At 26.6% G+C, this 11,901-nt stretch overlaps 1 protein-coding gene across 1 annotated transcript; it reads left to right on the top strand.

Annotated features, from left to right (window-relative positions):
* The first annotated feature begins 383 nt into the window (after nt 1–383).
* On the top strand, nt 384–9,268 carry LOC107441398 (uncharacterized). The gene is made up of 3 exons (XM_016054637.4): nt 384–548; nt 4,374–4,429; nt 7,966–9,268. Exons 1-3 carry the CDS (start codon nt 467–469, stop codon nt 8,668–8,670), a joined length of 843 nt encoding a protein of 280 aa, XP_015910123.2. The 5' UTR covers nt 384–466; the 3' UTR covers nt 8,671–9,268.
* The last annotated feature ends 2,633 nt before the right edge of the window (nt 9,269–11,901 follow it).

The following is an 11,901-nucleotide window of genomic DNA, read 5'->3' as shown; positions in this document are numbered from 1 at the left end:
AATCTCTTATCTTGCACGCAATGAGAAAAAAAAGAGTGAAAGTAAATCACGGAGGAGAAATAATTTAATGATTGCCTGTGGTTGCTTGGCGGAACTGAATGGCAAAATGCATTCGGAAGTCGCCTAAATTATCAAAACAATTTTCTAACGTCTGAAGAAAAATATTTTGTTCTAGGTCCATTCTTTTTCCTGATAAGTCTATATCATTTTCGACCATTATACAAGGAAACCTAGTTTTTGGTGAAGTTAATTATTCATTTGCAGACAATTCTTGGTGGATCTTAGGAATCGACAACAACCACGGGTTCACAAAGAACAGAAAAACAAAAAAACGTTCGCCGGCTAATTCACTCTATTGTTCCCGCCAGATAGAAGATCTGGACCAATCAGAGAAAACGTATGCCCACGTGACAAACATTCATATATAATAAGTAAATAGAGCAAATACATTTCCTCATAGAACCTCATGTGGATCAGTAGTGTAGCATCACAAGATACGATGGATTTCAATTGGTTAAACATGAAGGCATTGTGTATTATGGTCTGTGGTAAGTTTTTCAGCTTTCGTTACGGTTGAAGTGAAAGTTATTGTTTTATATTGATTTATATGAGTGTCAGCTTATTAATCTGGTATATTTTTTATGAGATTAAGAGCTTTTTTAACATGAAATTTAATCTGATATTTAATTTTTTTTTACAATTTTTTTTAGATTAATGGAACATTAATTTATTGATGACTTTAGTTGTTCGTTGATTATTTGCTGATTCTTAAACATTTTATAACTTTTTTCAAGTTAATAAACGTCGTTATATTATAAATATAAGTGCAACTGAAACCCATAAAGCAAATGCTTAGCATAAGGAATATTATTAATTAAATAATGGCTTTTGTAAAATTGATAAATTTTTTTTATGGAAATACAGATATATTTAAAGTAAGTTGATCTTTTCTTTCCATTATACTCTATGAAAAACAATCGTGTGAAAACGTTCAAATAAATTATTTACTGGGTATTTTTATAAATATTTTAACTTAGTTTTAAAATAAAATTGTTTATTAACTTTATAAGATTTTTCCCGGCCTTTTCTTAGAACCTCTGATTAATTTAAAGGCAATTATTTTAATAAAATGACTGATTAATAGAAAAAAAATTTTGAATTATTACATTTGAAAGCACAAATTTTATAAAAAGTCGAGGCTTAAAAAAAATTGCATTTTCCATTAAATTACCAGTGCGCAAGTATAAGCTGATTATTGATCATCAATTTTAGTGATTTAAAAATAAATACCACGTTAACAAAAATTTGAATATACTTTTGTCATAAAATAGTCATGATTGAGGATCATACTAATATTATGAAGAAATTTTTAGGTTTTAAAATATTTTATTCTTTGGGAAATGAAATATGTAATCTTTATTGTTGGTAATCGAATTTGAAATGAACAATCAAAATTTAAATGCATTCAAAATACAAAACTTTAATAAAAACTAAGCAGACGATTGAGGCCACAATGTAGAGAATTCAATTAATAACACATTCATTACTATCAGTTAAAAATTCATAACATCAAGTATATCACTTAATACATGCACGCGATATAATTCTATGCATATTTGAGTAGAAAAAATAAACAATTTATTTTCCGCAACTACAAATTTATCTTGCAGTTCGCTCTGAACAAATTTATCTTGGTAAAGATTATGCGTTTAATTTATTGATTTTCGGACTATTTTTACTATACATAATAATACAAGTTTAATATTTTTAAATACTTTGTTTAGTTTTTGGAAACATGAAATCGAATTGGAAATAAATATAGATAATTTTAGTTCCTTAAAGCCATTTATTCTATTTTAACTTTTGTTGGTGAAAAAGTTTAGATAAGACCCTTATAGAAATTTCTTAAACTGTTTGTTACAAACATTATCGAAATTATAATAATCTAAGTTAGTTTAAAATTTTTAATTGAACTGAAGGAAAGGTCATCAAGATAAGAAGATCTGTTAAAAATATAAGGAATTTAAGTAAATATCTCAATATATTTGAAGTTTTATGGAAATTTATTATTTTAAATAATTTTATTAACAATTAAAAGACTTGGATTCATAAAAATAAGTCTATATACAAACAATAATATTTATATTTTTGTTTTAAATAATTTTATTAAAAATAAATACAATTTTAGAAGAAATAAGAAAAAATTATATTATTTCATTGAAAGAAATAATTATCTTCAATATAAATATCACCGAGACTAACGTTTTGATTGTAATTGAGACTATATTTTTCTCTCCATTTTAAAAAAAAATGTAGATTGAAAAAAAAGTATGGTCAAAACTACAAGAATATGGTAAATATTTCCCTATTTTTGGCTCAATGAGAACAAAAAGCGCCGTAATTTTTATCGAAGCACTTTGGTAATGGTTTTCGTAAATAAACTATGATTTTATTAAACATGATTTTGGAATAAAATATGGTTTTATAATGTGTGATAAAACTTGTAGTAAAATTTTGCTAATTTTATAATGATACCTTAAAACCCAGCATAAGAACCGATTCTTCGATTAAATTTACTTTTCTGTTTTGTATTTCTTACTAAATGCGTGGTAATAGGTACTATAATTTTGAATACCAGAATTTCCGATAAACTTTTATGATATGAACAGAAAAATAAGTAAATGAATGGTTTAAATACTGTTTAGTTTGGTTTAATAAACAAAGTTATACTTTTTTTTTACAGAAATATCATTATCATTCAGTACAGTAATATTACCAGATTTTTTTCCTCAGTGTAACCGTTAACATTACTGCTTAAAGTGATCTACATTTGCTTTATTACGTTATATATTTGTTACGCTACATTTTGTTTTACTGCGTAATAACTAGAAGACTTGTAAATACGGCAGTGTGTAGGAAAATGTACTGAAAAAATGAAAACTTAGTATTTAGTTAGAGAAGGTAATTGGGAAGTTTGTAAAAAATACCATGCGGGCCACTACATAAATTAGAGAGTTAAAATTCAACTGGGTTAGAAAGTCATTTTTATTCATGAATTTAGCTCGATTTCTATTTATAAATTCTAGTTGTTAATGCTTTTTCGCGAATAGTTTCTCATTTCTTTTACTTTGACCAATAATTTTTTTTATGTATTATTAAAGGAAATTTTTTTTATCTCCAGAAATCTAGAACTGATTTTCGAGTTTCCAGAATTAAAAGTATCGAACAGTACATTTATGTCTTCATTCATTTTTTTAATGAATTTTCTAAAACTGTCATAAGAATATAAACTGTTCAGCCAGGATTCGAATCTGTTACAATGGAAATTCTAGCATAAGATTAAAAGTCTGAAAGAAACAGCGAGAAAAAAAACTTTTATTTGACTACATACATTTATATTTAAATTTATTTAGTAACAGTAAATTAGCTGAAAAATTAAAACGTATTTCAGAAGGCGATAACCAAAAATACGTAAAATTAATAGCAGAGATTATAACAAAGTTTATACCAAAATCTTAAAGTACAATACAATGGCAATCTGTGTTGATCGGCTAATTAAGCAGTTTTGTACGCATAAAACTTAAAGTATTTCAAAGTTTGATTTTATTTTTACAAACTTCAATGAAAATTAAAAACATCATATTTCGAGTTGGCTTGTGGTTTTCACTATCTCTATCATGATAACATTTCAAAGTAAATTTTGCTTTGCGCCATAGCTGGCAAGCAAATAAATTTGACATAAATGGTAAATGTAGCAAATAAAAATACAATGTTGTTCATTAAGTCATTAAGTATGTCATCATCCAAATTAAGCTTTCAAACATTTCGAAATAAGAAGTAAAAGATTTTGAGACATTTGCTCGAGTCCGCTTCAGACCTGAAATTCTCCCCTAAACCTTAATTAAACATTAAACGTAGTTTAAATATAGTTTTTGTTGAAAAAATGGAGAAACTGTAAATTTAGTTACTTTTGTATCTTGATAATAAATTATTTAATGAACGCTTTAAAATATTTTTTAACTACGCTTTAACTTTATTTTCTTCTTAATCATAATTATTCGATCAAATTATTCAAATTAGACTGCTGTTTCAAACTGCTTCCAAAAGGTTTAAGCTTATGGCAAAGGCTAAGCTAACTAAATTGCTTTAATTAAACTGAAAATATCTACTAGTTGGCAATTAGGCGAATTTTCATAATTTTTCATTGATTTTACCCATTTTTAATATGACTGTTGCATAAAACAATAATGTATTCAAGTATTCATATTTAATTTTGCTTCAACATTCATATATGTTATTTAAAAATAAATATCAGAAATTTATTAACTGTGCCATATTTTGTATAAAAATAAATAAGATTTATTGTTTTTCAGTTGGTTTCCTCTTATTAGATGCTACAAGCGCACAATCCTCAATTAGTAAAACGAAAGTAAGTATTCTTCGGACATCTAATTCAATTATGTCGTCACAATTTATGTCAAGGTTATGTTTTTTATCCATTGTCAAATCTAAATCTCCCACCTGTAATCCATTCTCAAATCTAAGTCTCACACCTGTAATCCATTCTCAAATCTAAACCTAACACCTGTAATCCACTCTCAAATCTAAATCTAACACCTGTAATCCATTCTCAAATTGCAAGTAATTAAGCTTGCCCTATGTATAAAATTATATGAAGAACACTAATAAAAATGAGCTTATACGATTCAATATCAGTTTTTATCTGATTTTAGCATTCATCTCATTGGACCAATATAAATATCATTATTTTGTTGCATTATTTAGCAATTATAGGATTTGTTTATAATTATACTATGTAGCTTATATTTTTTAACCACAAATCTGCAAAAATAGAACCTGTATATGAATATTTGATTCATTCGATAAATTATAGCCATTAGCCAGTCAATGAGGACCCTATAAAAAGCTATGCTCTATCTCCCGTATATTTCCAGCTACTATTAATGAAAATATATTTTGGTGAATAATACATAGAATTTTCAGTTTCATCCGATATTTTATAGGCATTATTCAGACCATATTGAACTTCAATAAATTTGTCATATTCAACCTCCATACTTTCGGAAAAGATAAAATTAAATATTGAGGAGTCCCCTGAAAATAAATAGATAAAATTTAGGTTTTTAATTCAACATAATCTTTTTATGTTTTCTGTATATCATTTAGCACGGTTAAAATTCTGAAGGGACTGTTTTACTGTTCTCATAATTAAATTTTTATTTCCTTTTGCGTATAATGTTTTGAAAAAATTTATTTTAAAACACTAACTTAAAAATTTTTACTGTAGCAATTTAATTTGAAAATTTATCAATTTTTCAGACAAATAAATTATTTTCATCTTAATACACTTTCTAACAAAAAAATTTTAAGAACGACAATTTTCCGCTTAATTTGGCAACTTATCAGAGAAAAATGAATTAGCAGACATAAAACTGATAATCTCTCCAGTAATTTTTTGAGAGCAACACTACGTGTAAGTATTAAAATAGTTAACAAAATTTGAAACATAAGTTACTTGTTCGTTCAATAACCTGGTATCTTGTTATTCCTGATATCTCTGTTCTGTTTGCTCAAATTTACGAACATAATTTCACTCATTATGTTACTCAAGCTCCTCATTGACATTGAAAATAATAAACAAGATTGTTAAGAAAGGGAAGAAGGTATTTCTTTTTAGAGAAAAGAAAGTTATTTGAAGGTCTTTCATCCCCAATTTCTTGACAAAATTACTGTTGGGTGATTGATCCAAGAATGTGGAGCATGGAAAAATGTATGGAGTAGAGAGATAGCGATGGTAAAAATAACGCGAAAAAATAAATGGAAAGTTGAGAAGGAGAATATTATTGTTTTGGAATTTGAGATCAGATTTTAGTTACATAAAATCAAAATTTTGAAATATATTATAATATTAAGTAATACGTTTAAAAAAAATGAACTATATATGAAATGGTGTGCTGAAATAATAAAGTTGTGCGCTTGCTATTTTAAGTTCTGGTTTCTATTCTAACTTTCTCTGGTGTTCATTTATGGTTAATTTTAAATTTTTTTATTGTAATTCCAACTCAATATTCCATTTAACTATAAACTTTCAAAAGTCCCTTATGAAATTTTATTTATATTTTTTCTTTCGTCACTCATTTAATTACTTTTCTGCATGTTTCATTTGAATATTACAAATGTTATTTGTTAGGCACTACATCTCTGAAATATTTATAATTGAGATAAATTTTCTTTAGCTATAAAGTTTTTTACTTACTTAAATAAACTAGGGAATATGTAAAATATATAGCAATTATGCTTGTGTCTCATGCCACTTAGTCAATTATAAATATTTTAACTGCTAAGATGATTCTTAAAAGAAAATAAAAAACAAAATTGGATTTAATTTAAAAACCATAGACAATGGAAAACACAAATGTGCTTTATATGTTATGAGTTTATCTTAATGATATCAGTTATTAATTTAATATTTATTGCAATTATTATTTTTATATCCATTAAGAAGAAATAGAAAGTTCTAGTACTCAATATGAAATTAAATTACATAAATGGCATTAATGGAATAACATATGAATATGTATGGGATAACTAAGCCGACGTTACAGTTTAATACTTAATTCTTTTTTCCTAAATTCTTAATTTTCAATAAAAAAAGAATTGAAATGAAAATGAAATTTTACTGTAAAAAGTATCAGCCCCTATGCCGATATTTTTTCCGGAATTTGATTCGGAGTTTTTTACAGTGTCGAATAAAAAACTCTAATCTCCTTAACTGTTAGAAAAGTTACTATATCTTTGTTAAAATTCACTTATCATTCGGCTTATAATGAAGAAGTGTGACAGACAATAGAAATATCAGTTTATGCTTCATGCAGAAAAATAGCTCATCCCTAAGCAGCTCATTGCTACAGCTATTTAGCTCATCTCTAAACAGTTTATGCAGAAATGGTCAACTATTACTGAAAAGTGTTCCACAGAAAACCTTAAGCAGAAAAATAGTAAATAGGCTAAATTTCAAGCAAGATTTAAGCAGAGAAGCATTATCATGACTTAAAAAGAATACCGACCCGATAAGCAATTCTTTTATTTAGTAAGCCTAAATTCTTATTTAAATGAAGTTGTTTTAAAAATAAGTAGAAACGTAAGTTACAAAAGGCTATTTAAACTGTTTTTAAATTACGATAATAGTTCATGCAAATTTGATATAATGTTGACACTATGTTTCGTACTTAAAATACTGTAAATAAATACATTTTTAAATTCAAATAGTTCAACTCAAAGTTTAAAAATGAGTAATGCAAAGATTTAGAAAAGTAATATAAATTTCATTTTCTACACAATTATGTTGATTTTTATTGTTTTTTTTGTCTTCAACAGTCATTATAGATAATAAATAGGAACTATTAAATGTATAGAAATAACGTGTAGATTATCTACATACCTTAAAATTATTTGATTTACAAAAACACTCTGGTGATTTTAATTATGAATTCATCGCAAGCATGAACCTTTGTCAGTTTCAAACACAAAGATGATTTTTGTGTTCCGACACTGAAGAAGGTTCGTGTTCATAGAACCAAAATTATCCAATATGTTCATTTCTGTGCTTTATTCACGTTATTTTGCTTTATAAATCCATTTTAACATAAGACCTTAATATTAGGCAATTGTATATGCCAAGGTAAAAATGTAACAAGGTCGGCGACAAATCGTAAAAACTCCATTCAAATCTCGACGCCAAAGACATACACCAATGTAAGCATATAATCAAATTATTTAGGTCACAACCTAACATTTTATGAACGGTGCTAAATAATATTAAATATTTATAAATTATGAAATAAAATTACATACTTAAATATTGATACAAAATAAATATTATATTATTTAAATTTTTTTAAATATTATAAATAAATTATATCTATACCTTTCGTTTTTACTTAGGTAGGAGCAAAAAATGAAAATATTACAGATATTGACAACCTAAACTCAAACCAGACAATAAGTCGAAGGCAAGATGGTGGGTTTGATTTAGTGAGCTATTTCTTAAATGGAAACCCTGTTGCTCAGCAATCTCAACAACAGCAGTCTCAACAAACGCAGCAAGCTGCCCCATCACAGCAATATTTAACCATACAACAACAACATCAACTACAGCAGCATCTGCTCCAGCAGCAACAACAGCAGCAGCAAGATCAACTCAAGCAATTGCAAATACAGCAACTTCAACAGCTGCAGCAACCCAGATCTGTGGATCTCAATTACCAAAATAACTTAGTGCAGCAATACCAACCCCAACAAAATGTTCCATCAAGTCGAGAAGGTGGTATAGGTATTCAGTTGGGTTTAGGTAATGGTTATCAATCAGGGGGAGGAGGTATTGGTAATGGTTATCAATCAGGGGGAGGAGTAGGTATTGGTAATGGATATCAGGGAGGGAATAATTATGCAGGAGGACAGCAAGGGAAGGAAATAGCGATTCAAATCGGAGCTGGTAAACCAATTACTTCTGTTGGAGGACTCATTAGTTTGTTGCCCAGAATTTTCAAAGTTTTAACAGCTGGCGGTAAAGTTATGTTTGGTGTTGAGCTCGGAAATAATTTTTACTTCGGTCCTGTTGGGGCAAAACCCCTGGTAAAATTAGGTTGAAGCAAGTATGTAGAAAGAGTTGGTAAAAGTCTTTAAAGTTATTACCTGAAGTTGGTATCTTTACCACCAACCAGATAATTTACAACTTTTAGAAGTTTAATTACCGCATCAGTATTGTATTTATAGAAATGAAGATGAAATAAGAGTCCTGGGGAACGAAAAATTTTTTTTAAAGTAACGCCCCCATTTATTAATTTTAAGAAGTGTTTATCGATTGCGAATTTTAAAAAGATAGTAGAACTGGTTCAGTGAAGTATTTTCAGTGCTTCTAAATATGCAATTTTTTCAGAATTCATTTAAATATAAGTGTCTCTTTATTTAGAAACTAAATATGAAAAAATATTTGCAGCCTGGGAAATGTTAAAATTTATGAATTTTTCTGAAGCATTTAAAAAAATATTTTCGAAAATTTTTACTATTTTAAAATGTTAGGTATAACTGATTATTTACATGTAATTAATACTACACGCTTCACAAATATAGAAAAAAGTATTAGACTTTATGAGGAGATTTCATGATATTACTACAATGCTTGTAAATAGATGATTGTAATTATGTAAAATAATGTAATTAATAAAAAATATTTTATACAAAAATAGGAGAAACTTGTATTTTATATGTTTGATTTGACTTAAATGCCTGTGAATATTTACAGAATATTCACAGGCATTTCTCCAATTCTCAATACTTTTTCATATCAAAGTCTAGTTAATATCTTCAAGAGAGTTAACTTTTAAATAACGTATTTTGTAGAAAAATTAATATACATTAAATTTTCTATTTATTTATTTATTGTTTTGCATAATAGAGAATAAACTCTTTAAATATTTGATAAACTAGGTAAATCTTGGCACAATTTCGTGAAAAACATTTTTTTAGAATTGCCTTTAAATTGAAATATAACGGTTAAGGCAGGAGAAAAATGTATAAGTAATTTTAATATTTACGTATAACATGGAAAGATTGTTAATCATCGTCAAGAAATAACCAAAAATTGACTCGGAATTGAAATTCAAAAATTCATAAGTTGATAGTTCTAGGCTCAAAATCACAAAAAATTCTTGGTTGGTTATTCAATCTACTATCACATCATTAGAATCGAAGTTTGATCCAAACAGGCGGCAGAATTGAATAATCCGAATCGATATTATCTGCGGTTTCAGTGAATGATGCTGTTCAGACGTCTGCAAAAAGTAACTTATAACTTTAAACTTTCTTCTCATATTCGTATTAAAAAATCGTAACTTGTAAAGCACTACTATAAGGGGATCAATAAAATCTATGTCTTTTCTGCATATAATTTTTAAAACAAGTATTTTTAGTCAGATTGTCATAATTTATAGCCCATTAAGGTGGCAGAAGATATCAATTCAGATCTCTGAAATTTAGCATAAACATTCCATACTAAGAATTAAATTACTACAACTTTCATGGTCTACTCTAATAACGATAAAAAAAGAATAATGCAGAAGTTTTGGTGGATAACTATTTCTGTAAGCTTTGTTGAATATTTTAAATAGGGGGACACTTTTTTGTGGGATGAGAAAACCAATGCTTCAGTTTCTTTCTTTTGTGTGCTTAAAAGAAAAGCTAACCGGCGTATTTCACCAGCGTATAAAAAATTTATTTCGTAGAAAAAAAGCAAAAGTTTTATTTTCTAAATCTTGAACATCGTTGGAAATTAGGTAATGATTCCAAATCACCACCCTTAACATAAATCTTTAGGTCTTTTGTAAATATTGTAGTTAAATGTAAACACCAGGGATTAAAATAAATCCGTTATAAAATTCAGACGGATAATAACATTGGAAGACGTGGTTAAAAACTTTAAAATCAGTTTCATTGGAGGAGGAAACTAAAATGAGGGCAAGAGGGATTGTTATAAACTTTTTTCAGTTTCTCTAGACATTAAAACTAGCTTTGGTATACAATAATTTTGTAAATTGTTATAAAAGTTGTATTTTAAAAAAAAACACGTTAAAACGAGATTATTAATGTGTATATTTTTTACTTCATTTTAGACTAGGCTCCTAAAATTTTTATATTTCATATTGAAAGTAAGAAATTTTCAACGTATAGATAGTACAGCCACAATCACAAAGCACGTTTAAAACCTCAATAGTTGAAAAAAATTTACAATGTCAAATATAGCGGCTTTTAAAGAAGAAAAAAAAGACTTCTTTTAGCATAAACAAAGTCAGCATTGAAATGCAAAAGCAAGTAAAACTCTAAAAATTGAAACAAAAAGATACCCAAAATAGTGACATTCATAATACAAGTTGTTTGAAAAAACTAGCTGTCGTTAAACAACTTAGGTACGGAGATAAAAAAATATTGTTTCAATTTTTAAAAAAAATTAAAAATTTTGGAAACATGTTCGACAGTTTTATATGACTTATTTATTATATGTAAATATGGTATTTTAAAATGATTCCAAATCGCATGAATTGTTTTATGTAAAGCTTTAGGCATTTTTTAAATTTTTTTTTGGAATAAACTATTATTTATGTTAACTTATTCATAAATCTTATATTACTCTTTTAAATGTCTAATATAAATAAATACTAATACTCATAATACTCAATACTTTTTTATAACAGGATCATTTATATGTGGATCAGAAAAGCAATTTATTTTCTGATTTAAATTCAAAATACATAGGGTTTATAAAAATACGCATTTTAAAGAGAATTAGATAATAATTATCATTTGGTGTAGCTGAAAAGCATTGCTCATTTAGGGAGAATGTTATACAATATGACTATAACTTGCATTTAAAGCAAAAGAAAAGAAAAAGAAGAAAAAAACATAATTTTTCAAATATATTGTACTGAAACTAATATTAGGTGCAATAAAAATACGCTTTAGGGCGATTTACTGATTTTAATTTTAAATTAATAAGATTATGTAAAAAATTTTAATTGAAGACGGACACATTTCGGAAAGCTTTTTCACAGTTTTTTTAGAAATTATTTTTTAAATAAATGATTTTAATTTTTTTATTTTATTTCAAATGATTTTCTGAAGTCCAGTTCAATTTTTCACTCTAGATATTTCATTAAAAAAGATAGCAATTTCAAAAATATTTGCTACACATTAAAAAAAATAATTAATGTAAACTGATAGAAAATATTTAAATATTTACTGATAGAAAATATTAAGCTTAATAGAAAAAAAGTCAATATTTTTTTTCTTTTTTTACTAAGATTACATTTACTTATGATTACATTT

Source organism: Parasteatoda tepidariorum, chromosome 8 (genome assembly GCF_043381705.1).
Source record: "Parasteatoda tepidariorum isolate YZ-2023 chromosome 8, CAS_Ptep_4.0, whole genome shotgun sequence".
In the NCBI taxonomy this organism is placed as follows: Eukaryota; Metazoa; Arthropoda; class Arachnida; order Araneae; family Theridiidae; genus Parasteatoda; species Parasteatoda tepidariorum.
Note: the sequence above shows the minus strand (reverse complement) of the source record. Positions and strands in the feature narration are given on the sequence as shown.